The sequence below is a fragment of the Crocodylus siamensis genome, chromosome 2, assembly GCF_052110815.1.
Source record: "Crocodylus siamensis isolate JL-2025a chromosome 2, ASM5211081v1, whole genome shotgun sequence".
In the NCBI taxonomy this organism is placed as follows: Eukaryota; Metazoa; Chordata; order Crocodylia; family Crocodylidae; genus Crocodylus; species Crocodylus siamensis.
The window spans coordinates 252,527,433-252,554,667 of record NC_143396.1 but is presented as its reverse complement, the minus strand read 5'-3'; the positions used below and the strand labels follow the sequence as shown (position 1 = coordinate 252,554,667).

Sequence of the window (27,235 nt, the reverse complement as noted above, 5' to 3'; positions counted from 1 at the left end):
TTATTAACCAGGCTAAGGAGGTGACAGAATAGCTCTGCTGTTCTGTCCTTGCATTGACACAGTTATGCAGCAGCTGGAAGAATAGAATGCAGTTGGAGGATTTGGGCACCACCAGTCATGCATGGGCGTACTGGACTGGGGAGCCTTGCTGAAAAGGAAGCCTCCATCCCAGAACTAACCAACCTTTGCCCCCTTCATTAGCTACAGGCAGGGAATGTCTTTATAATAGCCTCATGTAAGGGCATGCCACCCTCAGCTGCCCAGTGAGGAAGCATTTCCTGTCATTCTGCTATTGTGCCCATCTGCTCTCATGGAATCTACTTCTCAGATGCATGTCTTCCTGTTTACCTGCAGCAGCAATCCCTGCCACCCCAGATACTGTCAGCTTCTTAGGGGGGCTGTGGGTCTCTAGCAACCATGGGTGAGAGGTAAAGCTGACTCGCTGGTACTTAATAACTGGCTTTTTCTGTGTCTGGTGCCAATTTGGTGGGAGTAAAGGGAAAGGAAACAGGGAGCCTGCTGAGTGTGCTGCTGTTACTGGCCTCGCTCCCCTTGCAGGAGGCATTTATGCTCCTCAATGATCTTCTGCACAGCCTCGTAGTCCTCTAAGGTGGTCAGGTCCCCAAGCTGGTGGGCCTTGTTCTCTACAATCTTCTTCAGCACACGACGCATAATCTTCCCTGAGCGGGTCTTGGGTAGCCTGCTCGTGACCTGGGATCAAAGGGAGTAGAGTAAGAATTAGAGTCTGAAGCTGTAGCAACAAGGGTAGGAGTAGTGGGGAAGGGGCTTCAGCTATGCTGTGCAAAGCCTGTAGGTATGTGGGGGGCAGGACGTGCAGGGCCAGGCTTGCAGTTTGTTACCTGAACATACTCTGGGGCTGCATATTTTGCAATCTTCTTTGAAATCAGCTCTTGGAGATCAGCTGTTAGAGTCTCACGAGAGATATTAATGCCCTTTTTCAACACAAGGAACACGTAAACCCCTGCCAAAAACAGATGACATTACTTATTCATGTACCAAGCCATGCAGGGCTCAGATACCCTGAAGCTGATGTTTCCCAGCCTGCAGCAATGCATAAGCTGTGGATGCTGAGATGCAGCTGGGACTTCATTAAAGTTCATTACCACACCATCTCCATGACATGTGGCAGTAAAAAGCTGATGCTTTTCCCAAAGCACCGTTTCCCTGTTATGTGGAATCGACATCCTGGAGATGCATCGTCAGTACTAGCCTAGGGCAGGTCTTTTGTACCCCAAGCTATAGACACCTCTAAATATAAAGGACTGCCAGAGCCTTTGACTTTTCCTGCTTCATGCAGAATCTACTCAGTTCTGTCCCTTGTGTTGACTTCCATGCCCTCCCTATGGACTGGGCACCACTATAAGGGAAGACAGACAGAGGAACATGTGCCGTGCATGTTCCCCATGACCCACATTTAAACACAGCCAACCTGAGTATGAAGCCTCCAACCAAAATCCCCAGCAGCACACAGTGGAGACTATGGTCGTAAGTGAGTGCCTCACCTTCCCCTTTGATGTTGTGAGGGTAGCCAATCACAGCTGATTCTGCCACTGCTGCATGCTGATTCTGGAACAAAACAGGTCTGCATTTCACTTCAGCAGCCCTGGCAGGCTGGCTGCAGCCTGCGCTGCTGGATGCTAGCCTGGCACAGCCAGCTGTAACGCAGAGAGAGAGGGGGAGGTACCAATGTGGCCCTTAGTCCCTCTTCCTACTCCTTTTTAACCATGGCAGTCTCTGACATCCCTTCCAGCTCTGAGCTTACTTCTAGGGGCCACCCCACATCCTGTTTCTTCTACCCCTGCTGCAGCAGCAAAGTCCAGTAATACTTTTGCTGACACCACTCTGGAGTCCTGCCTTACCCCAGAGAACAGTAAGGTGCTCTCTTCTCAAAGAGCCAGAGAGAAGTAGACTTCTGAGGGTCAGCTAACTTCTGTGCTTCTCTGAATCTCTCATGATTTGCCCATCTCCAGCATGAGCCCAGCCTTAACCTTTATTCCTCCCCTGAATAATCAATCAAGGTTCTGGTCCAGGAGAACAGCTGAGTTGTGAATAAGCCACATACTAAGCCATTAGGAAAGCTCTGCACACTTCTCAGGGGCTAGTCTTTCTCCAAGCCTGGAGAGGCTCCTGGCTGGAAAAGCTTATCCCTCTAGAGAAGGCAATAGGGTAACTGGCACATGCTCATGTGGTTGCCTCTGGTAGGAGGAGTCCTGATAGGTGTCAGGAGCCATGGCTGCACATTGTCGTTGCCACCTCGGTGAGCTTGGGTAGAATCAGAGCGGGACTGCTTTATGCAGCAGACCACACTTTTCATCCCACTTCCCACAGCTTTCACTACATGGCTTCCCTCTGAAGAAAACTCAGGCATCCCTAGAATAACACTAGAGCAGGGGTGGGTAATTATTTTGGGCGAAGGGCCACTTACTGAGTTCTGGCAAGCCATCAAGGGCCACATGACAGGCAGCCACAGGGGCAGATAAATATTAATTTTCTAAATTTTTAGGGGCCCTGTGGGCCGGATAGAATGACCTGGTGGGCCACATCTGGCCTGTGGGCCACATTTTGCCCCCCCCTGCACTAGAGTCTGTATTTTCTTGGCTTTTCTCTAACTGTTATTCATGCTGCTTCCTTAGGAGGTTCCCCTCATCATCTCTTCCTCTTGCCTACACATCAGAGGTCAGACAGCTGGCACTGCCCCCTGCCCAAGCCTCTTACCACAGCATCCTCCACCTCTGCTGTGCCCAGCCTGTGCCCGCTGATGTTTATGACATCATCCAGTCGTCCTGTCAGTTGATAGTATCCTTCGCTGGTACGATAGACGCCATCACCAGTAAAGAAAAATCCTGTGGCAGTCAGAAACATGAACCCTTTCGAAATCACATGCCTCTGACTTTGCAAATTACTGTGCAAGCTGCACTCTTATCTCATACCCCTACAGTCTGTAGCGTAGTGTCAGCACTGCTCCTGATCAGCACTCCCCTGGTGTGCTCTGCTTCCTAGCCTGGGTGCTCCCTATCCCCAAGTCAACCTCATGACTTCCCCCTCCTCCACCCAGCAATATGTCACTTTCCATTATCACCCTAAATCTAGAATACATTGCTTGGCCTTCCCCTTCTCCACCCCAAGTCTGGGACAGTTACCATAGTGCAACTCTCTTGGGTTCAGTACTCCTTTTTATTATTTCATTTTCTAATACCCACTCTCCCTTGACCTTCTCCCATTGCCTCCAGATGAGACACTAACACAGAATGACAGAAGTACCAGGAGGCCCCAGCTGAGCATAGGGGCCCATTGTGATGGGCACTGCACAAACTTAGCAAGAGTCCCCAAGCCAAAGAGCTTATGTTCCAGAGGAAAAAGTAGTAAAGGAAACACAGTCTACATTTTACACAAGGGGAATAGAGGTCTAGGGATATTACAGATTTATCCAAGGTGTTGTGACTACAGTAGAGCTGGGAATTGAACCCTGGTCTCAAGGTCTGTTCCAGTGCAGCTATATTTTTTTCCATGTGCTTTGAACATTGCTCAATGCAGGAACCTGCTTTGCTTCTGTTTTTCCTACAAGTTGTTACCTGGATAAGGAGTCAGGTATGTCTCCAAAAATCTCTTGTGGTCATTGTAAATAGTCCGTGCCATTCCTGGCCAGGCCTGAGAGATGCAGAGGGCTCCAGAGACATCATTCTCTGTTAGGACATTGCCCTGGAAAACATTACCCGTAGGAACAGCTCTGGACAAAGACAACCTGCCCTATTAGTCATGGGTCTGCTTTTACTGAATCTGCCCAACAACCTCCTCCTAACAGGAAGAGATGTGGAGAGCAAAGGGGGACAGTCTCATGGAGCTCACCAACAGTGAGGTTAACCCCCCTCTCTACAGTCTCCTTTCAGCATTCTGCCATCCAACTGCTTAGCAATGAGGATTGATCTGTTCTCCCTGATGGAAGAAATAGGTGCCTGGCCTAGCTTGTTCTGCTCCTCTTCTCCAGGTCTGCTTCCTCTAATTTGCCTTAGGCTCCCATCAGCCTCCTCTGGACACAAGCAGCTCATTTCAGGCACAACTATTAGCACTTTCATTCAAGAACAGCTTCTCTTCACTGACTATGGGGTTGGAAGCCACCGGTTCAGAATATCCCAAAGCAGTGTGTGTGAGGAATACCTCCTCACTCCTCTAGCCTCAGCCCCTCCCAGGATGGGGCACCATAGAAAGCAGTGCAAAAACACAGGCTGCACTAGAAGGGGTAGCTACCAACTCATCTAAATATAGATCTTCCTTCTGGAGCAGCTGTAATGAATGGACAGGATTTAGAGGGAGTGAAAGTTGCAGATCCTCTACATTCAGCTGGATGGGGCAGCATGAGAGCATTAATTAAGATAATGTATGCATCTTACCTTGTCATCCAGAAGACAGGGGCTGATACCAAAGAATGGTCGCATGGCCAGACCTGGGCGGATCTCATCTCCAGGGTCGGAGGGACGGGGAGAGATACAGATGCCTCCTGTTTCTGAAGTAAATTCAATCATAACACCCATGAAACTGGAGCACAGTGAAAGTCACATCAAGATACTGATAAATTAAATTTGTTCCTAAGCCTCACCCTGGCTAGGGTTGCATTTTAGTACCAAAGGATGACTTTCCTACACCTACACTTGCTGTAAGGCAGGCCCTCTGCTGGCTGTAGATTAGGGGTCTGCAACAGACCCATAAGCCAGATCCAGCCTGTAAAAAGGCCTGATCCAGTCCACAAAGGTTCGAGCTGGCAGTGCTATAGCAAAGGTGGGGGAAAGTGGAGCAACTGTCCTGGGCACCAAAGCAAAGAGGCACCAACAGGCACTGCTCAGCCGGGGTGAGGTGCAGGATGGAGCTGTGAGCAGCTCGTCTGGGGGAGACATAGGGACTGGGGAGGGAGCCTCCCACTGCTATGTCCATGCCCAGGCAAGCATGGGGGGTATGCCCCCTGGATCTGCGCAGGGCAAGGGCAGGATGCCACTGTTAGCTTTACCCCAAGACCAAACTTTGCTGCTCAGCACTATGGACTGGTATAAGGGATTGATGGCATAGAGCTTCACCTTGCTGCCAGTCTCTTCCACAGGTCTCTCCCCCACAGCACAGCCTGCTTCACCACTGCATCTGTGCTTAATCCTGCTGCAGAGGGGATGGAGACCAGCAGTGAGTGTCAGTGAAGGCAGCTGGCCATTCAGGGGCAGGGGCAGAGTCTTGTGGCTTGCAGCAGGGGCTGGATCACAAAGTATAGCTTCTGCTGGCAGAAGGTTACCAACCTCTGCCATAGATAATTAGATGGAGTATCCTGCTCATCTTGGGCTTCTCCAACCTAGTTTTAAATAATAGAGCTTAATTTATTCATCTATCTTGTGATGGGGCCCAGAGGCTTCTTGTGCTGGGCATTCTCTTTAAGGGACCAAACACACCTATGGTGATGTATAATGAGAATCATCCCAGCTAGTGCCCAGTAGTGCACAAGAATTATTCTTAAGACAGGTTAATGACTGGGGAGCTGTAAAGGTGCTGGTAATGGGAAGACAGGGATCTCCTTTGTTTCTTACCAGTTTGCCACCATGTGTCAACTACTGGGCAGCGTGCTTCTCCAACCACATTGAAATACCACTCCCATGCTTCTGTGTTAATGGGTTCTCCTACTGCAAAGGGAAAGGCAGATGAATATCATGGGATGGACAATTCAGAAGTACAGCATCTCAGGGACTGGCTTCTGTCTTAAGACTCCAGGAGGAAAGGGACAGATGACTACCAGTTATGGAAGTCCCTCCCTCCAGCCCTGTATATCCTATGATGTCTTCATTGAGATGATGGAACTGAGCCAAGTTATAGTCCTGGTCATTATACTGTCTCTCCCCAAGCAGTTTTGACCCCATAATATGGTGATGTTGCCCTAATGCAGCATATCTACATCTGGGAGTGGTGGCCTTTCCATCCTCGGCCATCGTCCCAGCACCAACCTGAGCCCAAGATCTTGAGGGAAGATCTGTCGTATTTCTTGACCCACTTGTCCCCATATCTCAGCAGCAGGCGAATCGCTGTGGGTGCCCCATAGAACTGGTTAATTCGTAGCCTCTCCACTGTTTCCCAGTAACGTCCTGGAATGGGAAACTGGACCAGTTACCTCTAGACCTGGCTCCTCCAGCCCCACCTCAACACAGTCCCGGTTTTCATGTCTTTCCAGGACTCAGGCAAGTTTTCTTAGCTAGGCAGGCCCAGCTCAAGGATATAACTGAAGCACTCCATCTAGCTCACTGTCTCTGCTGTGGGAATGAGTTCAGCCAGCATCACCGACAAAGGTGACTCCTCATATATGCGCTCAAGAAGAGACTGCTCCAAAGCAGGGAGGAATTGGCTCTGCTCCTTGCCACCACCCTTCCTCAGGAAAGCTATTGAATTGGCCTCCCCCTGCACTGCCTGTCTTCTGAGCTTCAAGAGAAACTCAGTCTGTGTTCCTGCTACATGCTGTTCCATTAACAAACCCTACCAACGCTATGATGGGAGAACCCCTGCTCCCTGGGTTGAGAGGGGAATTCATTTCATGACTCTTCTGCACCCATGTGCTGCATGGAACAGCCAGGATCACCACCCCATTCTGAGGGTTCAGTGCAAGGTACTTTGAAAGCTTTTATAATATATAGCTTGTCCTAGTCCTTGTAGAACAGCTGCTACATTTTTCTGAAGACAGGATCACCCTCATTTCCCCAGATCCACCACCTCTTCTTAGCTAGTTGCCCTGCTCCATGCCCTTAGCTCCTGAGCCTCCTTAGTACTCACCAGGGTCAGGGTACAAAGGTGTGCTCTCAAAGAGGATGGTTGTTCCTCCATTGCAGAGTGGGCCATACACCACATAACTGTGCCCTGTGATCCAACCAATGTCTGCGACGCAGCCAAACACATCCCCATCGTGGTAATCAAACACATACTGTACACAAGAGAACAGACAGCAATGGCTGTATCCTTGAAAGAATCCCCCTCTCCTCTGCAGAGGGTGATAGCTCTGATTAAAGTGTCCTCATACCCCATCACTGTCAATTGTCACCCTACACCCATCTGTCACAGCCTAGGTCTGTTTAGGTTGTATCTTATGTCACTGGAAGCACCTGCATAAGGGAGGCTGGGTCCTGACCAGGGCCTGGCTGTCGCTGTTCTGAGGAAAGGCATCTGCATAGATTCAGACAAGGCCATTCCTGTTAATTCTGCAGGGTCAAAACTAAAGGAAGCTTAGCTGGAGGAAAAGTTCACTGGCAGGAACAATTTGAACCACATCTACATACTGCTGGGTTATAAAACAACTAGACTACTCCAGAAAAAAGACATGAGCTTAGCAAAAACCTCTGGTCTTTGTGCAACAACTGTATTAAATAAGGAGCTAGACCAGCTACATATTAAATGACACTGGCCCTTTTGTAGTGACAGTCAATGGATCAGCTACATAGTCCTGTCCTGAACAGAAAACTGTTTGGCAGTGCTCATCCCATCTCATCCAGGGCAGGGCTGGAGAAGAGCCAGAGAAGAGGAATTATTAGGGAACTACAGAGATTTTCATAAGAAGGGGAGACTGGGGCTATTTAGTGCAAAGGAGATGAGATGTGAGGTGGTACAACCAAATAATGAGGGTCTAGGGCCACACTGAGGTTCATCCCTCTCAAAACAAAAGAACAAGCAGATAGTCAATGAAAATGCAAAGCAGGTCATTTAAACTAAATGCAAGGCAGTTCTTTGAGGTAACTGTTAGCACACCAAAGGTGTGCTAGCCAATGGAGTCCCAGCCTCTTACAGAGCACTGTCCTGCTCTCTGAACAGTCACTCTCTTTGTTTTTCATGGATTCTGTAGTGAATTTTCCCACTTGAGCATCTTAAAATCAAGCTACTATTTCTTTCCCACTGCCAACCCTACAATCTCTCTTATGGGCTCTGAGTGTGAATGGTCTTGTAATCAAAATCCTGCCTGTGCTCTGTGAGCCAAGACAGGCTTCAGCTCCCTCTCCTGCTGCTGTGTTGTCTCTGCAGGGGAAAACACACCTGTCCACAACAGGAACCTGGCTCTGCACACTCACTAGAACCCAGAGTACAGGAGATTTGTTTCATGTACTCCTTTTTCTTCCCACAAGGGCCTTTGATACCAGGCTGAAGTGGCAGGAGAGGCAGAATATCCATACACCCACCATCTTGCAGAGCTAGTCTTCCAGTGAAATATCTGTTTTTCTTGGGTTTGGTACCTGCTTCTTCATTTCCCCATTGCTCCATGCCAGAAAGCTCCTCAATGTAAATCTTTTGGAAGCCCATTTTGGCTGTTGCTCCACAATCTGCCATTTCTAACCATACTTTAAAAAAAGCTGTGCTCCGTCTGCCTTTAAGGCCAGAGTGGCAGTGCTCCAACTCCTGTGAAGAACCTGGCTGACAAGAGGGTGACAAATGAGGAAGTCTCCAGCATGTACCCAATGGAAACTCTCCCTCCTTAGTTTCTGTTTAAATTAAGATAATTAGGTCAGCACCCGACTGCTGAACCCAGCTAAGGAAAACAAACGATGATTACTTCTAGCTCTGGGTTACGTCTTCCAGAGGCAGCTAGAGTTCAAATGGACATTTTGGAATTGGATGGTGTTGCCTGCTCCCCACATGCTTGCTTAGGAGGAGCAGCCCCTGCTTTCAGCTTCTGCTCTCAGGAGCTGACTCCTCTATCCCCTACCCTTTCTTGGGAAAGTTGGCAGCCAATGCTTCTGTCTCAGAAATACAAGTTAATTATATTTCTGGTACAACCTGGCTAATAACAATTAGCTCCCAGTATCATTCCCAGTTTTCTGTGGGTTTGTCCAGGGCCTCCCTAGTGACCTGAATAAAATGTCAGATAACACTGTCTGTATCTGAGGTCACCTTTTCTTAAATGCTTTATAAACTACCACTAGGAACAGAGCTTTCACCCTTGAACACCTTTCTCTCTCTGTAAGTATGCCCTTATTCCCCCTCTAGGCCTGTAAGTAGATCACTGACTGAACTGGGACAGAGCATATGCACAGAAGGAAAAGGCAGGGGCTGTTTCCTGTCTCCTCACACTGAAATGGAGGTGGCTTGGTGTCCTAACAATGCTTCCCGCTGCTGGGGAGTAATGCGCTGCCTGATCTGACAGTCTCCGAATACAGTGGGGAAAGGACATAGCCACAAACAACTAAATACAGCAGTCATATTGATTTTGATATCTGTTCCTTCCCACCCTCAAACCTTGTGCTGTTTGTCATTGTTTGAGCCATTTGGAGCACAGAACATCCCCTCCCCCAGGTTTCTGCCCTTTGCAGCACAACGGGGTGCCAAGTCTGCTCGAGAGCATGCCCTGCTACCTGGATTCAGGCCTGTTCTGGTCCTAGTGGTGGCACTGACCTTTGCCACATTGCCCAGAGAGTCTTCTCTAGCTCAAGTAGCTTAATTCCTGTGGTTGGCAAGGCAGGTTGGTAGTCCTAATCAACCTGCTGTCTATGTGCATAAGGAAACTGATAACCCCACCGTGCATGACTGGGCCCTCATTACCATCTTGGCTAGGATGGTTTAGTCATGCTGGATTAAATGACCTTGTGAGATCCTTTCCAGCCATAATGTTCTAGGATCCTACCTTATGTGTGAGGGCAGCATAGAGCAAGTAGCCTGCCTGAGAATGGACCAGCCCCTTGGGTTTGCCAGTACTGCCTGAGGTGTAAAGAAGAAATAGCAAGTCTTCACTGTCCATGGCAACAGGCTCACAGCACACGTCCTCTTTCATTATTTCCTGTGACAGAAAGCAGAGAAACTCTCATTCTGGGATCTCCTCACAGCTCCCAGATTTACTTCCATTCTCCCCACACCTGCTCTTACCTTGCATAAGTCATTTACTGAGGTCAAAATGCAGGTTGGAAAGCTTTATATGTCTTAAAGCCATGATTCTCAGCTAAGGTGCTACTGCTCCCTGGGGTGCTATGACATCCTTTTAAGGGTGCTGGGAGGTGGTGATATGCAATACTAGCACTGTTTGATGTGCAAACACCTACACTTACACACAATTCACAGGATAAACCCAGAGATTTCAAATAGGAATGCAGAGTGTCAGAAACATGCTGACCTGCTGTGGTCTGAGTTCTCTGCAACACAATTCCCCAAGTAAAAACTAAGAGCTGGCATTTTCTGAGGGGTGCCCTGAATTTAAAAGGGATGAGAACTACTACCTAGGGCTAGGGACATAAGTTACATATAAACTGGTTAAGTCATAAGATACTGGTTTAAACCTGTAACAGAACTGAAGTCCAGTGCACATAAACCAGTTTCAAAATGGCTGAAACTGGTTTAAGATAAACTTGGTTGAATGTAGTATCAGACTTGACTGATTTTGGTCAAACTGGTTTATGAAACTTCTGTCCCAGGCCCCTTCCTGGTTCAAGATAAATCACAATCCCCAACCATCCCAACATGGTTTCCAGCCCGAGGCGAGGCTGGGCTATTTACTCCAGCAGAGAAGGCCTGGGGTGGTAGCCAGGCAAATCCTGTCTGGGGTCTGGGACCAGGGAGGAGGGCTAAATTTCCCTTTCCCAAGTACAGAGCAAGTTGCCCTGCTAAAAACTTACTACTGGCTGTGACTGTGGACTACAAATCCCAAAGGCACCTGGAAACAGGAAGAGGAAGTGATAAGTAACTTTGCAGAATCTTGCTGCTGTGACTCCAGACTGCAAATCTCACAGGCTTTGGGGCAGCAGGAAGAAGAAGTGAACACACAGGCTATGCTGGCTATGTGCTTCAGTGCCCCCCTTTGGCTTCTGGCTTAAGCCACTGCAGGTATGAGACTGCATTTTCTGAATCAAAAGTGAATGTCTGTCTAGTTGTTTCCCAGCTTAATCTCTGTATTTTAGACTAACCTGCAAAGACTGAATCAAGTTAGCCTCATGCTTTTTGACTGTCTGTACTTAAACAACCTCAGCTTGTACTTAAACCACTGAATTCCCTGCCACTCTTTGTGTTCAGTAAGGCTTACTTTCTCTAAAGTCATATCACTCTAGAAAGAAGAAACACCCTGAAAATTTAGTATTAAATGGCACTCCAGTGTCCTGCCCTTTGACTCCTAATTCACTCTTGTTAGGTCAGGTGTATTCTATTTTCTGGTAACGTGATGATTTTTTTTGTTCTGAAGTGCTGGTACCACACACTCCCCCTGGCTGAGTTATTTCTGACAGGCATCACAACTCACTATAAAGGCCTAATTAACAATTCTGCTGATGCACTATCCAAAATAAAATCCAGTTCCTTTTTGCCAGGGCTGCAGTGGCTCTGCAGAGTAAGCAACAGGAAGAAGTGGTAATTACTTTAGCTTGGTCATTAGTCAGCAGCTCTGACCACGAACCCAACCAAGGAAAATCTCTGTTAAGTAAGAGGCTATTTGTACACAGTTAGTTCTCTGACTATCACAGAATTCTTCTGAAACACTTTTTAGCTCAGCTCTGGTTAGAACATAATGGAAGTAATAGAAATGTTGTGACATAATTACACCTCTGCAGAAAGAATCAGCACTGCAACCCTGAGGTTGACCATTACTTGATGTTGAGAGACTATTTAGCTGGTACTCTGAAGGCAGGGGAGATTTGTATCCAAAGGTTAGATATATAGGAGGGTATGTGTGTATGTGTTTGCACCTTATAGATTAGCTAACTAGTCTATAAGGTGCAAATAGATCTAGCACAAGTTTTCATGAGCTAAAGCTCATTTCATCAGAGCCTGTGTGAAAGGACTGCAGAAAGTGTAAGAAGGAGAGAGAAAATACAAAAGACAAGGAAGGGTGGGGAGGGAGAAGGATGCAGTGCTGGAAGAAGCAAACAAGCAAGCAGTAAACCTATAGGAACAAAGGAGTCACAGGATAAGACAAGTAACAAGATAAGAATCCTGTAGTCCCAGATTAAACCATACTTAACACAACGCAGTCTGTAGGTGATTTCTTGTTCTTAACCAATTTCCTGGTCAAATCTGTTTTCAAAAGTTTGCTATCTAAGAACTGCCATACTTAGGTCAGTGATGGAGTGTCCAGGGGGATAAAGTATTTTGTCAATGGATGCTGCCTATGATGGAGTTAAAACACCCATGTTTCCCATCCACTTCATTGCCTATATTCTGCATAGCACTGATATTCTAATTGGAGTCAGCAGATGTGTTTGTGGTCCCCCCACCTGGGGTGGCAGAGGTGCTGCAGGTCAGGCAAGGCACCTGAGCAAAGCTGTGTTTATGGGGAGCTCAGAGGTGGTGTAGCAGGGGAAGCTACAGCACAGGAGTGAGGTGCATGGCAAGGGCCCTGTGAGGAGCCCAGACTGGAATGGCAGTCAGTGCTTCAGAACTGGCCATACAGACTAAATGTACTTGATCTCACTTGATTTTAGAATCTAAACAGTCCTGGGAATAACTACTGCTTGGGTAGGAGTCTTCCTAGAAGCCCAGGTGCCATAGGCAGCCCTTGAGTTTTGATACTTCCACAGGCCAAAGTGGCTAGACTGACTGGCCAGAGATGCTTTGGTTGGGCCCATCTCCAAACCTGGGAGACCAACAGCAGTAGCAGCTTCAGAGCAGGATTCTGGTGCTGGACCAGAGAGTTTTCAAGACCTTGCCTATACTCCCACAGGCTCTCATTAGTACTGCGCCACAACAATACACAGGGCTATCACCACACAAAGTATTCCTTGCATTCACGATCCTTTCCAGAGAGCAGAGTAATAGCCAGGTCTTTGCCTGAGCAATAAGCTTTAGATTATTCATGCCAGACCCTAATGCATCCTTTTACCACAGTTTGAGAGAAACCTGGTTGAATGTAGTATCAGACTTAACTGAACTGAGTCAAACCAGTTTATGCAATGACTCCCAGACCCCTTCCTGGTTTAACTTCAACCAGAGTCCCCTGGCATCCCAGATGCTTTGCAGCCCTGGGCTGGGCTCTCTGCTCCACAGCAGGGCTGGTCCCTCCCCTCTGCTCTCTTGCTGGAGCTCCAGCAGAGATTGCAGGCACGGCAGTGTCTCCCTGGCTTCCCTTTGCTCCCTACCCTCCCATCCCCCTCAAGCAGGGATACCCCCTTCCCCTCTCTAGCATATGGTATGCTAGCTAATGCTGAGAGATGTCTGTGTAAGGCAGACAGGACAGTGTCTTGTTTTGGAGCTAATTAACAGGTCAGCTGGTAATGTCCCTCCCTTTCTTCCTTGGAAAAAATAGTTTAAGAAGAGCTTGAACTAATGAGGAGAGGCTTTTGTTTTCTTGATGTGGTGCTAAATGCTGTGTTACTCCCTGCTGGCTCCCTTGCTGGTCAGGAGCAGCAGGGGTGGGGTTGGGGGTTGGGGACCCCTCCCTAATCAAAGTGTCCTGCTGGGGCCTGACCATGTCCCCCTCAGCTCAGCAGTGTTGAAGGGAATGGCGGGCTGCTCTAGCATTCCCCCACTCCCACCCCTCTCCCAGCTTCTAGCCTGAGCCACTGCAGGCATATGCCTGCGTTTCTTCAGTCCAGAGGGGATGTCTATCCAGTTACAAATCGGTTCAGCCTAGGCAGGTTAGACTAACCTGCAAAGATTGAAACAATTCAGGTTCAGGCTTTTTGAATGTCTGCCCCTAGCCATAGGGTACATGTCCTTCCTGGGAGGAGAGGGAGGGACATGGTAGTAGCTTCACAGAACATCTCACCTCATCCAGCGGCACATCCAGGTCTGACATGGGAACCTTTTGCTCAGTCCTCATGGAAACCAAAACTCGTTTCACCTTCGGGCACCATTTCATAGCCTGGTCCACTGTCTGCTTCAGCTCAGTAACCCGACCCCCTCGGAGCCCCTGATTCACTGTGATCACTGTCTCTGATTGAGCTGGAGAGGACAAAAGGGAGAAAACTAATAGCAGTGCTGCCAGGCCTTCTCTTCTGTCCAGCTGAGGGTGCTTTCTGCTCTCTCACCATGTGTCATTCTCATGATGTCTCTATCACTTTGGTGCCATGGCCTAAATCCTTCCCTGCTCCACTTTCATTTTTCTTTCTCCAACCTCCCCCCACCCAAACTGCTGTTTTTTTTTCATGACCTCTCTTTAAACAAGAGCAGTGACATTCTCCCTCTTGCAGGAATATTTGCAGAAAGGTAACATATAACTGTAGGAGTGGTAGGGTTTGACAGCCTGGCTCCCATTCCTGAGGCAAAGAACACCCCCCCACACACACCAAAAGAAGACCCCAGCTGCTCCTACTTTAACAATTCTGGGTTTGATGCAGCCACACCCAGAGCCCACTGACTGAAAAGGGGCTTGTAGTGGGCCCTCTAGTGCACGGCCTTGCTTTAGGGAGGATCTAGTCCTCTCTTCCCAGCTCTGAAGTAAGGCAAGACTCCTCTATCATTCCCTATGGGTGGGTGTCTTGCCGTGAAAAGGTCAGCTATTGAGAAGGATTCTGGCAGTCTTGCGGAACAAATGCTATTGCAGAACTCTCCTTAGGGCTAGGGAGCTTCTGGAAGTATAGATGCTGAATGTCCCCTGCTGCTCCTTCCATGTCTATCCACACCAACTAGCAGTCATGAATGAACTCTGTGAGGCTTTGCAGACTGTTCCTCAATTAGCTTCCTAACCACTGCTTTTATTTTTTAAACCAGCATTTCTGGTGAGGTGGCTCTGAAGCTACAGCTTGAAGGCGGGTTTACAAGTTCTCTGAGTGAGCACATGATTCAGCCCTAAATCCCCAACCTGATCCCTCGGCAAGGAGTTGGCCAAGGACAGCCTCAGTGCCTGGGAACTTTGTGCAGTCACTTGAAACCTCATTGGTCAAACAGGAATCCCTGTTGTTCCTAAAGAGGAAAGGATGAAGGGACATGTCCTGCCTAAAAGGCAACTCTTACCATCCTGGATTCTGTCAGCTAGAGCCTCAGCGCTGAATCCAGCAAATACCAACATGTGTATGGCTCCTATCCGGGCACATGCAAGCATGCTTGCCACAGCCAGAGGGCATGGGGGCATGTAAATAGTGACCCGGTCACCTTTCTTCACTCCCTGCCGTTTCAAGGTGTTTCCCAATCGGCACGTCAACTCCAGTAGTTCCCTGTCCAAAGAAATCACTTTGTAATTGGAGGCGAATTACAATGGCTAGCAAGAACATCCCTATCACCCCACCTTAGAGCTGGAAATAAATGGCTGAGGTTCCCTTACATCCTAATCTTCCTCTAGATCTGTTCCTAATGGGAAGAATTGTGAACATGCCAATCCAGACAGTTCATTGAGAAGCAGAAGAGGTGGCAGTCTTTAAAAGACCAACATAACTAATTTCCAGCTAACTGAGAGTGTGGACAGTTAAGCTAGAGCTTCCTTATTGGACAACTGTTCCATTATGAGGTGTCTGATACCTTCTTCTTGTCTAATGTCAAAGACTGGACACTGGACTACAGGGAGCACTGGGAACATTGCGTTATTGCTGGGGTATGCATATGTGGAAGATGGGGCATGGGGAAGCCCTCCTGGTTCTACCTCTCCTGCAGCCTGAGGGCTTGCTGTGCTTACACAAAAATGCTGCTATGCTGTTGAGAACTGCTGTCACTTCCTGCCTGCCTAAAGAAGGCTGAGGCTGGTCACAGCAAGAAAGTTGTCCCAGGTCTGAGATTCCCCTCCATCAATCCTGCAAGGCTGCAACCCAACCACTGCTGATTTTCTGAGTGCTGTCATATGCTCACAGTACACGGGAATCATTGTGCCTTTGTCACCTGCCACAAGTGAGCTGAGTGCAACCAGATTCCTCTACTGCATGCACCTCGCACACTACTGACCGGTATGTAATCTGGACCTCTTTCCCAGGTTCATCTTTCTCCCAGATCAGGGCCACTTTGTTCGGAGCTCTGTGGACATGTCGATCCAAACAATTCACTGAAACAGAATATTGACCAGGATCACCTGTTTATATGGTCTTCCACCTCACTGACCCACATAAGGCCAGCGCTGGTACCTCTGTTCTCTGATTACAATCTGGGCTCAGGGGGCGGGGAGCACTGTCTGCTAGTTAGCTTGGTATTCTTCTGGTCCTATCCCATGTGACTGCTGGACCAATCTTCAGGTCATAGACACTATCCCAGCCCCATGCCCACACCTTTAACCTCTTCAGGTTCATGTCCATCACACTCACAAACAGCTCAGCCACACTGTCCATCAATTCGTTTCTGAACAGAAACTACTACCAACTGAACAGAACTAAACAGAAAGTGATAGTGATGCTCTCTACTTTTCATAAGACATTTTAATTTAAAATGCCTCATAAATATTAACTCAGTAATTCTTACAGGAGTTCTGTGTGGCAAAGAAGAGATCCACAGTTATCGCTTCACCTACCACTAGAAAGTACCTGCCTCTGTAGTGGGCTGAGGCAGCTGTGTAACAACACTCCATAGGAAATGTTTAGGACAGGAAGTGATCATCTTTGGAGGAAATAGAGGGAAGCACAATGCAGTGACCTGAGATGGGGCAGAACTAGGGCAATGAGTCCCAGGGAATTTTGCAGACTCCAAGTGGTGAAGACTTTTGAAGTAGTCTCCCAAAGCAAGCTCCTCTGACTGGAGTAACCCTTCCTTCCTCAGTGCTGCTACTATTTGCAATTTTATAGGGAGCCTCAGCTACATTTGATGTTTTTCTTTAACACCACAGCTCTTGAAGCCAAGAGATCATGTGGGAATCTCCACTTTCATTATAAAGAAAATTTCTAGCTCTCAGAGTTGTAAAGAAAAGGTTGAAAATATGAACTGTAAAGCCTCAAACCCAGAAGGCAAATAAAAAGATCCCTAAGTTATGCTTCCTGAGTATTTAGAGTTGGCAATGCTGTTATTTAGCAGTGTGAAGAAGCGCTCAGCAATAATGAATCAGAGGGAATCACTTACTGAGTCATAATGCAACTAGCACTTAATTTTTTTAGGTGGCTCTCAGGACTAGTCAGACCCAATGATGATCAGCTTGTGAGTGCAGAAAACCTCCCAGTGCATGACCATCCAACTGCAGTTGCTCAATCACTACTAGATATGTGCTCATCCCCATCAAGCCAATCACATTCTTACACACCTACTACAAATCTTACACAGCCAATCGGAACACATTCCCAAAAGCTAAGCTTATAGCTGGATCTAAAGGAATGTTCTTCATTCCTCACAATTTACCAGAATGTGCTCTAACTAGTCCCAGTTTCTTCCTAGTGAAAGCATTTCACTGAAGGCACCTCTGAGCAGGCCCTGGATTTACTTGCAATGAGGACTTGGAGAAAACCCAACAGGAAAACTCATTGGGAAGTGCTATTACCCACTGACATTCTTCTCCCTTACTCTCCCCCAGCTGCTTGGGTGCTGGTTGTCAAATTCTTCTTCCCCCTGTTTAGGATTTCTGTGCAAGGGAAAAATGATCAGTGCATACAGTTAGCTTCATCCAAGAAAGTGTCAACAACCAGGAATCTAATACTGCCATAAAGTGCTCCCTAGCTACTGGGTAAAGGGAGGAGTCTATGTTTTCAGCCCTAGAAACAGACTCACAGCATTTCAGCGAGAGTGAAAAGGATCCACCCTAAGAGGCAGGGATCAGGCAGATTCCCCAGCAAGCCAGAGAACAGAGAGGGGGCAATGGCTTCCAACTTACCTGCTACATTCAGTTGTCCTCCCAGGAACCAGGCAACCCGGCCCTGCTGCAGGTTACAGTCCTGGACAGAGTGAAAGGGGCTGATCCACGTGAGTCGGTTCCGTCCTAGTGTCCCCCAGAATGTATCCACCTGCTCCACTGACATCCTGTAAAGGCCCTGGTGGTTCCTTGATCCAGGAAAGGCTACAGCTTCTGGCATGTATGCCGTCAGGGACCCACCGCTCCAGGCTCTCACTATGCTGGACAAAAAGGGGCCTCTAGAGGTCTGAGAACAGACTTTTAGGCAGCGATCCCTGGGCAGCAGCCAGGCCATGATTCAGAGTGCAGAAGAACTTCTTGGCTAGAAGTGGTCTTCAGGAAGTTCTACTTCTCCTTTGTACATAAGGCACAAGCTAGGATGTGTTGTTTTGCTCCTAAGGGGCAAGTTGCTGTGTTAGCTGCGCCCCTCTCTGGCCATCAAATTACAAACCTACACTCAGAGAGCTCCAGAGGTGGTCCCTTGCCTGCTCACACAGTCTTTCTTCTCTCCCAAATATGAGCAAAAGAAATCCAATCCCTTTTAAGGGAGGGGAAAGGGGTGGGCTATAGAAATATCTGACTGGAATAACCTTCATGCTAATCTGAGTCCTGACAGCGGCTCCTGAACTAGAGCCAACCTTGGCTGGTGCCTGCATGCCCAGCCACAGACAATTCAGACTGGCCTGTGTCACTGCACAATTGCTCCCCTTGCCCCAACATTAACTGACCTTGTATGCTCAGAAGTTGAACAAAGCCCTGTTCACCCTGTGGACTGATCGTACCCATTCATGCCCCATGCCTGTTTGCTCCACTTGGATTCTTCTTCCAATCTCAAAAGTGAGGCCCCCCTCCCCACCACTGTTCTGGCTTTTCTACTTGGAACAATACCCCTTCTCTTTTCTTCCAAACAGTCTTCCTCACCCTTCTCAACAGCCTCTTTAAAATGTTCTTTCATAAAGTCTTCCAGTCGCCAAAGGAAGGAGCTGACAGGAAATCTTCACTGACTAGAGGTTGCACCCTTGATTGATCATCCAAGGCAGCATGGGTCTAATCTAGGTGGTCTATCTAAGTGTCCTAGGGCAAGGACCTTCTTTCTTTTCACTGCTATTTATACCTTGCCACATAAGTGAGCTGTATATGGTGACTGCATCAGAGATTACATGGTCTAAGTTATTGGCATTGTCATTTCTTTCAAAGGGGAGAGCTATCAGTAATGCAAGACCAGGGAGCTGTTCCAGGACTTGGGGGAAAAGAAGCAAAGGCATGGGTTTAATGGAGCATGTAGACAGGGAGCAGGATCAGACACAGGAGCAAAAATGTCCTGTGAGGACATTTAAAAGTGTCTGTGTGCCAGGAAAAGCAAAGTGAGGTGACTTGCAGAATGGAAGGGATGGTAGGAGACAGAGGAAAGAGAAACCTGAGGTGTGGAGCAGCTCGAAATATCTGGAGTAGGTGTCAGAAATATTGGGAAGGAAGAACCATCTTCTCTCTAGGTGTAAATGAAATTCTGTAGTCTGGGCTATGCAGGAGGTCAGGCTGGATGATCTCATGGTCCCTTCTGGCCTTAAATCTATGAAACAGGGAGAGGACAAATATGGTCCTGAGCGTGCTGGGAGCACAGAAGAGTCAGACCAAATGAGAAGGAACATCTGCCTGTTCAGTACCACACATATTGGCAATAACCCATACCCCTATGGTAAAGAGGACTGCTCCAGAGCAGTAAGGCCTCAGACCATCTTTCTTGGTACCTCCTGTGATTTGGGCTCAAGCTTCCCCAAACACCTCTCAAGGATGCATCCAGGAAGCAGTGATCAGCAGCAATAGCTAGAACTGTGTGTGTGTGGGTGGCTGGGTGGGATCACAGTTACTTGTCCAAAGCTCTGTTGATATTAGCAATTTGTGCTGGAGAAGCGATTATGAGGGGAGGGAGGAAGGGATGGAGTGAGGTGGAAGAAGCATGCTGGAAGGCACAGGGTGCAAGGACAGAGCTGGAGAAAGGTAGTAGCTGGGTACAGGCTGCCCACATGAAGAGAGTGTTGGGCCACAAGCAGGAATACCAAATACTGACTGGTTAAAGCCAGCACATGGGGCAATGTGAGAAGGGGATCATGGAGAAGGTGAATCTGTGTCTGAAAGGGGAGGTGAAATAGGGCAGAGGGGCCAGGCCAAGCGAGTGCACCAGAGTGGCAGGCCTCCAGAGGAGGGACAATATTGCTCAGCCGTGATAGGCACCACTGCATTGTGACATACTGTGCCTGCCTCCTGTGGGGCACCTCCCAGGCTCTACTGCCTTGAAGAGATACATCAATGATAGTAACTGCTCTGGTTTTGTGCTGAGGCAGTGCAGGGAAAAAAACTGAGGCTCTAGAGGAAGGACTGCAAAAGTCAGGAAGACAGCAATCTACCCATAGGAGCCAGGGTTAGTTATTCTTCATAAGAGCAACAGTGACCTCCAGTGGCTTCTTTTGGTCACAACATGGGAATATTTCCTGCCTGGTTACATACTTTCAGAAGAGCAGGGGCTTGGTTCCTGGGAAGTGGTCTGAAGAATGTCTCCCCACGCCTGGGAGTGCTCTCTGGTATAGCTAATGCCTCCTTCCAGATGCCTGAAAGGACATGCCAACATGCAAAAGTAAAAAATCATGTCAGATACATTCCCCCAAGACAGATTTTTTTTTAGATCTGTGTTCTTTGGTTTATTTGCTGGCTTTTGCAGAGAGAGAGAGAGTGAGTGAGAGTGTTGGGGGGAAATGCCCTGCTTTTCCCCATGCCCCAGGGTTCTAGTTCTTTCCGTGTCCCCAAGCCTCCATCTACCCACCCTCCACAAGTTACTAAGCCCCTGCCCAGCCACATCATTTTTTCCCCACCAACCTCTACAGTCATTCTTTCTTTCCATTCCCCTGCCCCCTACCCCCTACATCAATTTTACCTTTCAGGCCTTTCTGCCAGAGGGATAAGGTAGCACAGCTATATCTGAAGGGGCACAGGAAGAACAGCTGCAGTGATGTCCCTTTTTTCCTCTTACCCAGGTGGGGGGATGCAGCTCCATGGGTTTTTCATTCCCACCCCTCCTCAAGCCTGGAGCTGCCAGAAAGGAAAGGGAGCAGTGACCTATTTTCAGTCCCAGAGGAGGGACTAGAGATGCCCTGAGTCACTAGACTCCTTTCTTCCCCTCCTGTGGGACTGGTATCAGCTACTCCCTCTTCTACATTAAACCTCTCCTTCTGCTGGCAGAACGGGCATTCGCGGAAGGGGAGCAGCTAAAAACATTTGTTGCCATATGCCACATCTTCACTAGGGGGCGCTGCCACCACAGTTCTGTGGGCACGGCTGTGCGGCAGCAGCCCTATAAGATACATAGACAAACTCTTACTCTTCCCCATTTTAGGTTGGCAGTCCCTTCCTGACATAGCAGCCTCTGCTTGTGCACCAGTGTGCAAGAAAAAGCGCTCAGATCACCCCACCTTTCCCAGCTGAAGACCTCTGTTTCCATGTGTGCTGTTTATAGCTGTATTTAAGGGTACCATATGTTTTTTCCCGAAGTCCATTGAGTTCAGTTTTGGGTGCCAGATAGAATCCAAAGTTCCAAACTCTATGAAGAAGGCAAATAGCTCCCTCATTATCTACTTTTACATGCAAGATGCATAGCTGCAGGTTAATTAAGATGTGATCATAGGCTAATTTCTAAGGGAAAAAGGAATCTCCCTTGATTACTTTGGAAGCAGTTGGTTATCATACTGTGTCTTTATTGAGAACAATACAGACTAAGGTTTATAATTCCCTGTGCAGTTAGAAATACCCATCTGGACCAGAGTGTAGCTATTGCTACCAGATACCTGATACATTTGCCCTTTTTTTGCTTTGTACTTTGGCAGCATTTCTGTAGCTTGTCATATCAATGCAGTATTGCTGAATTGAATTGCAGGTGTGATTTGTATATTTAAGTGAAGCATGGCCTTTGCAAAATGTGTATGCAATATGCAAAAATCTTAGTGTGTGAAGGCAAAACATGCACCTATCTAGCATGCATTTGTGAGAGGTCTATTGATATGCAAAGTGTGTATTCCTATTGTGATCAAGAGGAGGGGGCATCCACGGTTATGTGCATAGTAAAAGCTTAGGAGAAGTGTGTGTGCATACATGGAACTAGAGGTAAGGACATTCTGCACTATGCAATCTTATAAAGTCCAAACCCAGCCCTTTAGCTTCCAAGCCTCCATCACAGTGCTTAAATAGTAACTGCACTGCTGTTTGTCCTTTAGTTTGAAATGAAGCTGAGTATTTGGGAAGAAGGTTGGAAATGAATCCCATGAACACCTCTCCCAGGTAATCATGGCCAAAGCACGTGGCCCAGGGCACCCTTATTTGTAGCAAGTTTCTTGCGGGGGGGAGGCCAGGCCAGGCTCCCTCCATGCATGTTACAAAACTGAGAATTCATTGGGCCACATTAGAAGCCAGTTGGGAATTGGAGGCTGTGGGCTGGGGAATGAATTTGTCTGTTCTATTGGCTCTGGCACAGCATGATTGCTAAGCAGCTACATGTTACTTTATTTCCTTGGTTGTCATAAGAGAACAATTTTTATAACTACTGGAGGCAATGGGTACTTGCCATGCTTGGGGGCAGGCAAACACCTCAGGCACGCAGATGCATACAGTCATTCAATCCACTGGGCTATCAGCCTCTTAGCTGGGTCCCCTTTGACCAAGGGGACACCAACCCTGTTAATGTTAGGAATATAGGATTGGAAGGGACCTCCTGGGTCATTGAGTCTCATCCTAATCATGTGATTTTTTTCATAAACTGACCAAGTTCTGTCTTAAAACTGACTAGGTTTTTGCCACCGCTACTGCTACTAAATGGCACTTGGAAAACCTACCTACTCTGGTGATTAGAAACCTTCATTGTGTTTCCAGCCTAAATGAATTCATGAGCACTTTACACCCTTCTGTTTTTGTGCCACCACTGTTTGATTAGTTTAAAGAGCTCTTCTTCCTTCCTTTCTGATGTTTATCCCTTGATGTGTTAATAGACAGCAATATTCCCTCTCAGCCTCCATTTTGCTAGGCCAAACAAGCCAGGCTCTTCTAGTCCCTCATACAGTATGCTCCCCATTGCCCTTTTCCACACCTGTTCCAGTTGGAGGTCGTTGTTCCTGAACACAGGTGACCAGATTTGTACACAGGATTCCAATTTAGTTTTATTTTTTGTTTATATCTTTACAGAAAATGGCACATAAATCACAGGTTCTGAATGACTAGAAGTTGTTACGGTTCCATACCTCAAACACCTCAATACGGAAATCTTTTCTCACTGTATGTACATTATTTACACACCATGGGCTATAAACTAACACGTCAAACAAACTGGGGACAAAGACGAACAGAGATGCATGAAAGGGGAGGATCAGCCTTTGACAGAATAAAAACAGTAGTTCTGGGGAAGGAGAGCTCACAGTTTACAGCAGGACAGAAAGGGACATGTGGAAGTCACTGTCCTGGGGCCTTCATGGAGGGAAGTCCCTCACTAGGATGGGAAGGCAATGTTAGCATGGAGCTGTGATGCTGTGGGTCTGTGTATTCATATGGGATTCTGGGTATGAGGAATATGTACATATCACAGTGTTTGTGAGTTTATGTGCATCTGTGGACATGGCTGAAGCTCCCTTTGAGACTCAGAGACCAAGCTGGTCAAATATAAGCCAGTACATACATTTGGCAAATGATACCACTTTATGCTAACTGATATATTCAGAAAACATATTGCCTAGTATTTGACCCGTTCAATGCAGAAGTTGAGGCAATGCCTGCAAGGCCTCTGCCTCTAGGGTCTTGGGGTGCATTGCTATTCCCAGAGCTCTTCTGGGAGCTGTAGCCAAGTCTGATCATCAGCCTTGTGGGAGCAGCCTAGACCCACAGCATGTTTGTAGCAAGGACTCTGTTATTATTCTACATGATTAAACCTCAGCAGCTTGTGCTAGGGGCCAGAAGGTGCTAACCAGACAGTGCTAGGGAGCAGTTTGAGGCAGCCTGGATTACAGCTAAACTGCCACGGCACGTGGAACCGGGTGCAGGTTCTGGCTGATGCCTGGGCATAGGTACTGAGGAGAGTGGAGCCAACTACTAGGTAACCATGCGGGAGGAGCTGGGTCTCATCATTACAGGTAAATTTGGGTGCAAGGCTTGGGTACCCATGAGATCCTGGGTGTCTGTAAAGCATAAAGCCAGGTATGGTATGTGCTTTGGGTGCTGCTAGCTGCAGGAACTTGGTACCTGAGGGTGTTATGAATTGTCAGCACCCTTGCAGAGGGAAGTCAGATGTAAAACTCGGGATGTCCCATAGGGAAGGTGTGGGTCTTGGGTACCTGGGGCTGGGGGATCAGCTCCTGCAAATTATGCCTGTTCTTCCCTATTCCCTTGGTTTCTCACTGAAAAACCAAGACCAAAATCAGCTGCCCAACATGCCAGTCACCCTCCCCATTCCAAAGTGCCCCTGGGACACCCCAACACTCAGTCAGGAAAGATATACATGGAACATATAAATCACCATTTAAATAGACTCACTGTTTTACACAAACACTTCCATGGATTTGTCCCACAATAATCATGGCCAGAGAAAGGGTAATATGGTCCTTGTGAGGGCAGTGCGTCCATCTCACCCTGCCCACACTGCGTCCTGGCATTCTGAAGGCCAGACACCAGAAACACGGGCACAAGGGAGGGACCTGGTCTACAGGAGATGGAGCTCCTGCTGCTTGGAAGGGTGTCCCAGCCTCTCCTGCTGATGGCCAACAGCAGGTTTCTGGTGGGAGTAATGGTTGGGAAGGGACTTGCCCAGAGGCTGGAAGTTGGTGGAACTCAGGCAAGAGCAGAGTCTTGCACAGAGACAAGTGGGACTGCAGCTAGGGACAGACTGACCCAGTGCCTGGGGGTGGGTGAAACTGGAGCAGGGGCAGCCTTGCTCTGATATGAGTTGGGGTGGAAGTGGGACTCAGACTCACTCTTGAGACTGGACAATTTGGACCAGGTCAGAGAAACCCAAAGTGGCTCTGAGGCTAGTGCAGAGGGACCCAAAACCTCAACTGGCTTCAGTTGCCTCTCAGATGAAGATGGGGACAGTTCCTGATCTCCCAGAAAGGGGGAGAGAGGTGGAAGCAGGAAGACTCCTGAGGGCAGAGTGGGAAATGGGGTGGGAATACCCCTGAGGGGAACAGTCTCTGGACACACCTGACAGGCAGAACTTGGCCTGAGCCTGTGGCTTCCTGAAATGCAGAGACCATGGGAGGCCTCACTCCCTGGGCAGGGGCGGCAGGAGGGGCCTTGTCAGTCTGAGAGGAGGCTGCAGCCCCCAGAAGAGAGTCTTTTGGGGCCATTTTCCATCATCTCTTTTCCCCTAGATCAGCTTCTCCTCCTTTTGTGATGAATTTGATTTCTCCATTTGTCTCTCATCGTCTGCTGCTGCCTCCTCTTCCTCTTTCTCTGGCTTCCTGATGGGAGTTGGGGAGTCTGCAGGGATGGTCCCCAGGACTTTGGTGCTATGCTCCTGAGCTTTGGCCCTGAGGGCAGCAATGCTGTTTTCTCTCAGTTCCTCCTGGGAAATGGTGGTTTTGGGATCCGGGCCCCTCTCTTCCTTGTCACTCTTGTCAAGCTTGGGCAGGGCGGGGCGCTCCACTTCTGTCTTCCTTCCTGCCTCAGCTGCTGCCTCCAGAGACTTTTTGTGCATCCCTAAAAAGAATTGTTGGTATTCGGGTTTAGAAAAGCGCCTGGGCATGGGAAAGCCATCTTGAACTGAAAACAGCAAAGATAAAGAGAGGCCAGAATTAAGGAAAAGCAGAAACCCTTGCTTCAAACAGCAGTCAGAGAGAGCCCATTGCTTTGGGCCCTGCATGAAGGGGAGCTCAGGCCAGTTCTCTACTGGCGGCAGACCAGCCCCAAGAGCAGAGCAGGTACCATCTCTGTGCTCAAGGCAGGTCAGCCCTGATCGGGGAGCATCGGCCAGCTCTGTGCTTGAGGCAGGGCAGATCTGGATGGTAAGACCATGTTCGCTCCCCTCCAGACAGGCTAAACCTGAGGGAAGAGCCAATGTTCTGCTAAAGGGGCAGATGTGAGGGAACACCAGTGTGCAGCCAGTGTCTGTGAAGGGCCAGGTCTGAGACGGACATATATGCCTAAGTCGTGATGTCCCATAAGGGGACACAGTCTAAATGCCACAAAGAGACAGGGAATTTCCCAAAGGATAACTGCAAGGCAGGGCTTTGAGAGATCAAACAGAATAGGCCATCCGGTGCTGAGGGACAGTGAAGTGGTGGCTAGCAGTGACAAGATGGAAAAGGAGGAAGGGCCAGCAGAGCAGCCCTTTCACCTGGACAAGGCAGGTGTCGTGGGTGGTCTCTATTCTCTCATTTACAGAAGCCCTTTGCATCTCATCTTCCCTTTGCCTCTGTCTCCCTCATTCACAGCCCAGCCCTCTGCCTCTCGCTCTCAGTTTTACAGACAGAAGGGCAGGGTTGTCCGTTTCTAAGGTGCCACAAGTCAGTGTTTTGGCAGAATTAGTCTGAAAGATCAGAAAACAGGAAGCAAAGAGCAGGAGTGTGAAAGGGGATTTACTACGTCCACATCTACACAGCCCACACACCCACCCGAGAACAACAGGCAGGAGTTTGGTGCCCTCAGCTGGAGGGAGCTGCAGGGGAACTCCACTCCAGTCCTCCAGAAAAGGGTTGTTGAGAGGACAAGTTGGCTCCCTCACCCCAAACGAAGTCACACAGGCTTGCAGGAGCTGGATCTAAACAACTTCTTCCAGCTCTTCAATGGAAACCAATTTTCTGTTGACTCTGAGTCCAGGGAAATCCATACCACAGGAACTGGGGCCCAATATCCCTTATCCCATGCCAGGGGAGTCCAGGATGGTGGTCAGCAGCCTTATCTACATACTTCTTAGCTCAGGGACCAACAGCTTCACACTATGAGTCTGGAGCTGGGGACAGATAAGTCTAGAACCAGGGACTGACAGTTGCAGCTCAGGCCCCAGGAGTTGGGGCCCGTTGGTCATTAGCAGTAGCAGTGTCCCTGCGTTCTGGAGGAGAGAGCAAGTGCTCATTAATTTCCTCCCCTTATTCAGCATTTTCAGTATAGCTCAAATTTCCTTCATTTTAACTCCTTACTCCCTTGACTACTGGCTGTGCCCCATGGGCCCCATGAAGGGGACTGGTCTCTTACCCAGTAGCCAAGGGGCGCAGGACTCCATGATGCCGTCCTTGGCAGATTTGAGAATAGACTCTGGCAGCGGGATGGAGTGCCGTACCATTGCGCCATAGAGCCCATATTCGGCCATCACGCTGCTCCTCCCCCAGCACTTCTCCCGCTTCCGCCATTTGGCCCGGCGGTTCTGGAACCACACCTGCAAAGGGCAACAGAAAAGGGAGCTGCAGTTTACTGAGGCCAGGTGACTTGGCTCTTGAAGTGAAGGCTGCCCCCACTCCATGTGGGCTGAGGAGGCTGTATGTCAGCTTGCGTGTTGGTGCTTGCATGCTTGTGACTATTTGTGCAAGTGCATGTGCATGTGAGAGTGACCAC

General features: G+C 48.4%; 2 protein-coding genes across 6 annotated transcripts in view; both read right to left on the bottom strand.

The window, feature by feature from the left end:
- Positions 1 to 128: 128 nt before the first annotated feature.
- Positions 129 to 18,164, bottom strand: LOC149872029 (acetyl-coenzyme A synthetase 2-like, mitochondrial). 4 transcript variants are annotated; one of them, XM_090033662.1, is made up of 14 exons: positions 17,645 to 18,164; positions 15,805 to 15,901; positions 14,887 to 15,086; positions 13,700 to 13,875; positions 9,641 to 9,793; positions 6,811 to 6,958; positions 5,994 to 6,131; positions 5,583 to 5,675; positions 4,410 to 4,522; positions 3,594 to 3,720; positions 2,737 to 2,864; positions 1,524 to 1,587; positions 861 to 982; positions 129 to 711 (listed from the first exon to the last, which is right to left on the bottom strand). In XM_090033662.1, the coding sequence occupies exons 1-14, from the start codon at positions 17,955 to 17,957 to the stop codon at positions 535 to 537; spliced, it is 2,049 nt and encodes a 682-aa protein (XP_089889788.1). In that variant the 5' UTR covers positions 17,958 to 18,164; the 3' UTR covers positions 129 to 534. The 4 variants fall into 4 exon arrangements, with proteins under 4 accessions (XP_089889788.1, XP_089889789.1, XP_089889790.1 ...); XM_090033663.1 differs by having other exon boundaries at positions 15,025 to 15,086; XM_090033664.1 differs by lacking the exons at positions 14,887 to 15,086; positions 15,805 to 15,901.
- Positions 18,165 to 25,052: 6,888 nt separating this feature from the next.
- VSX2 (visual system homeobox 2) overlaps positions 25,053 to 27,235 on the bottom strand; it is a 31,058-nt gene continuing 28,875 nt past the window's right edge. Inside the window, exons 4-5 of one of the 2 annotated variants that reach the window (XM_090034984.1) lie at positions 26,879 to 27,059; positions 25,053 to 25,447 (exon numbers count right to left, since the gene is read on the bottom strand). In XM_090034984.1, the coding sequence (XP_089891110.1) occupies positions 25,053 to 25,447; positions 26,879 to 27,059 (576 nt within the window). The remainder of the gene's footprint in view (positions 25,448 to 26,878; positions 27,060 to 27,235) is intronic. The other variant, XM_090034986.1, reaches the window with a different exon arrangement.

Bases quoted from the DNA above. Each gene is read 5' to 3' on its own strand.
- LOC149872029 (XM_090033662.1), bottom strand. From the start codon at position 17,957: ATGGCCTGGCTGCTGCCCAGGGATCGCTGCCTAAAAGTCTGTTCTCAG. The intron at 15,087-15,804 runs GTCAGTAGTGTG...TTCTTTGGACAG, and splicing joins GAGGTCCAGATTACATACCG to GGAACTACTGGAGTTGACGT. The intron at 2,865-3,593 runs GTAACAACTTGT...TGACTGCCACAG, and splicing joins ATACCTGACTCCTTATCCAG to GATTTTTCTTTACTGGTGAT.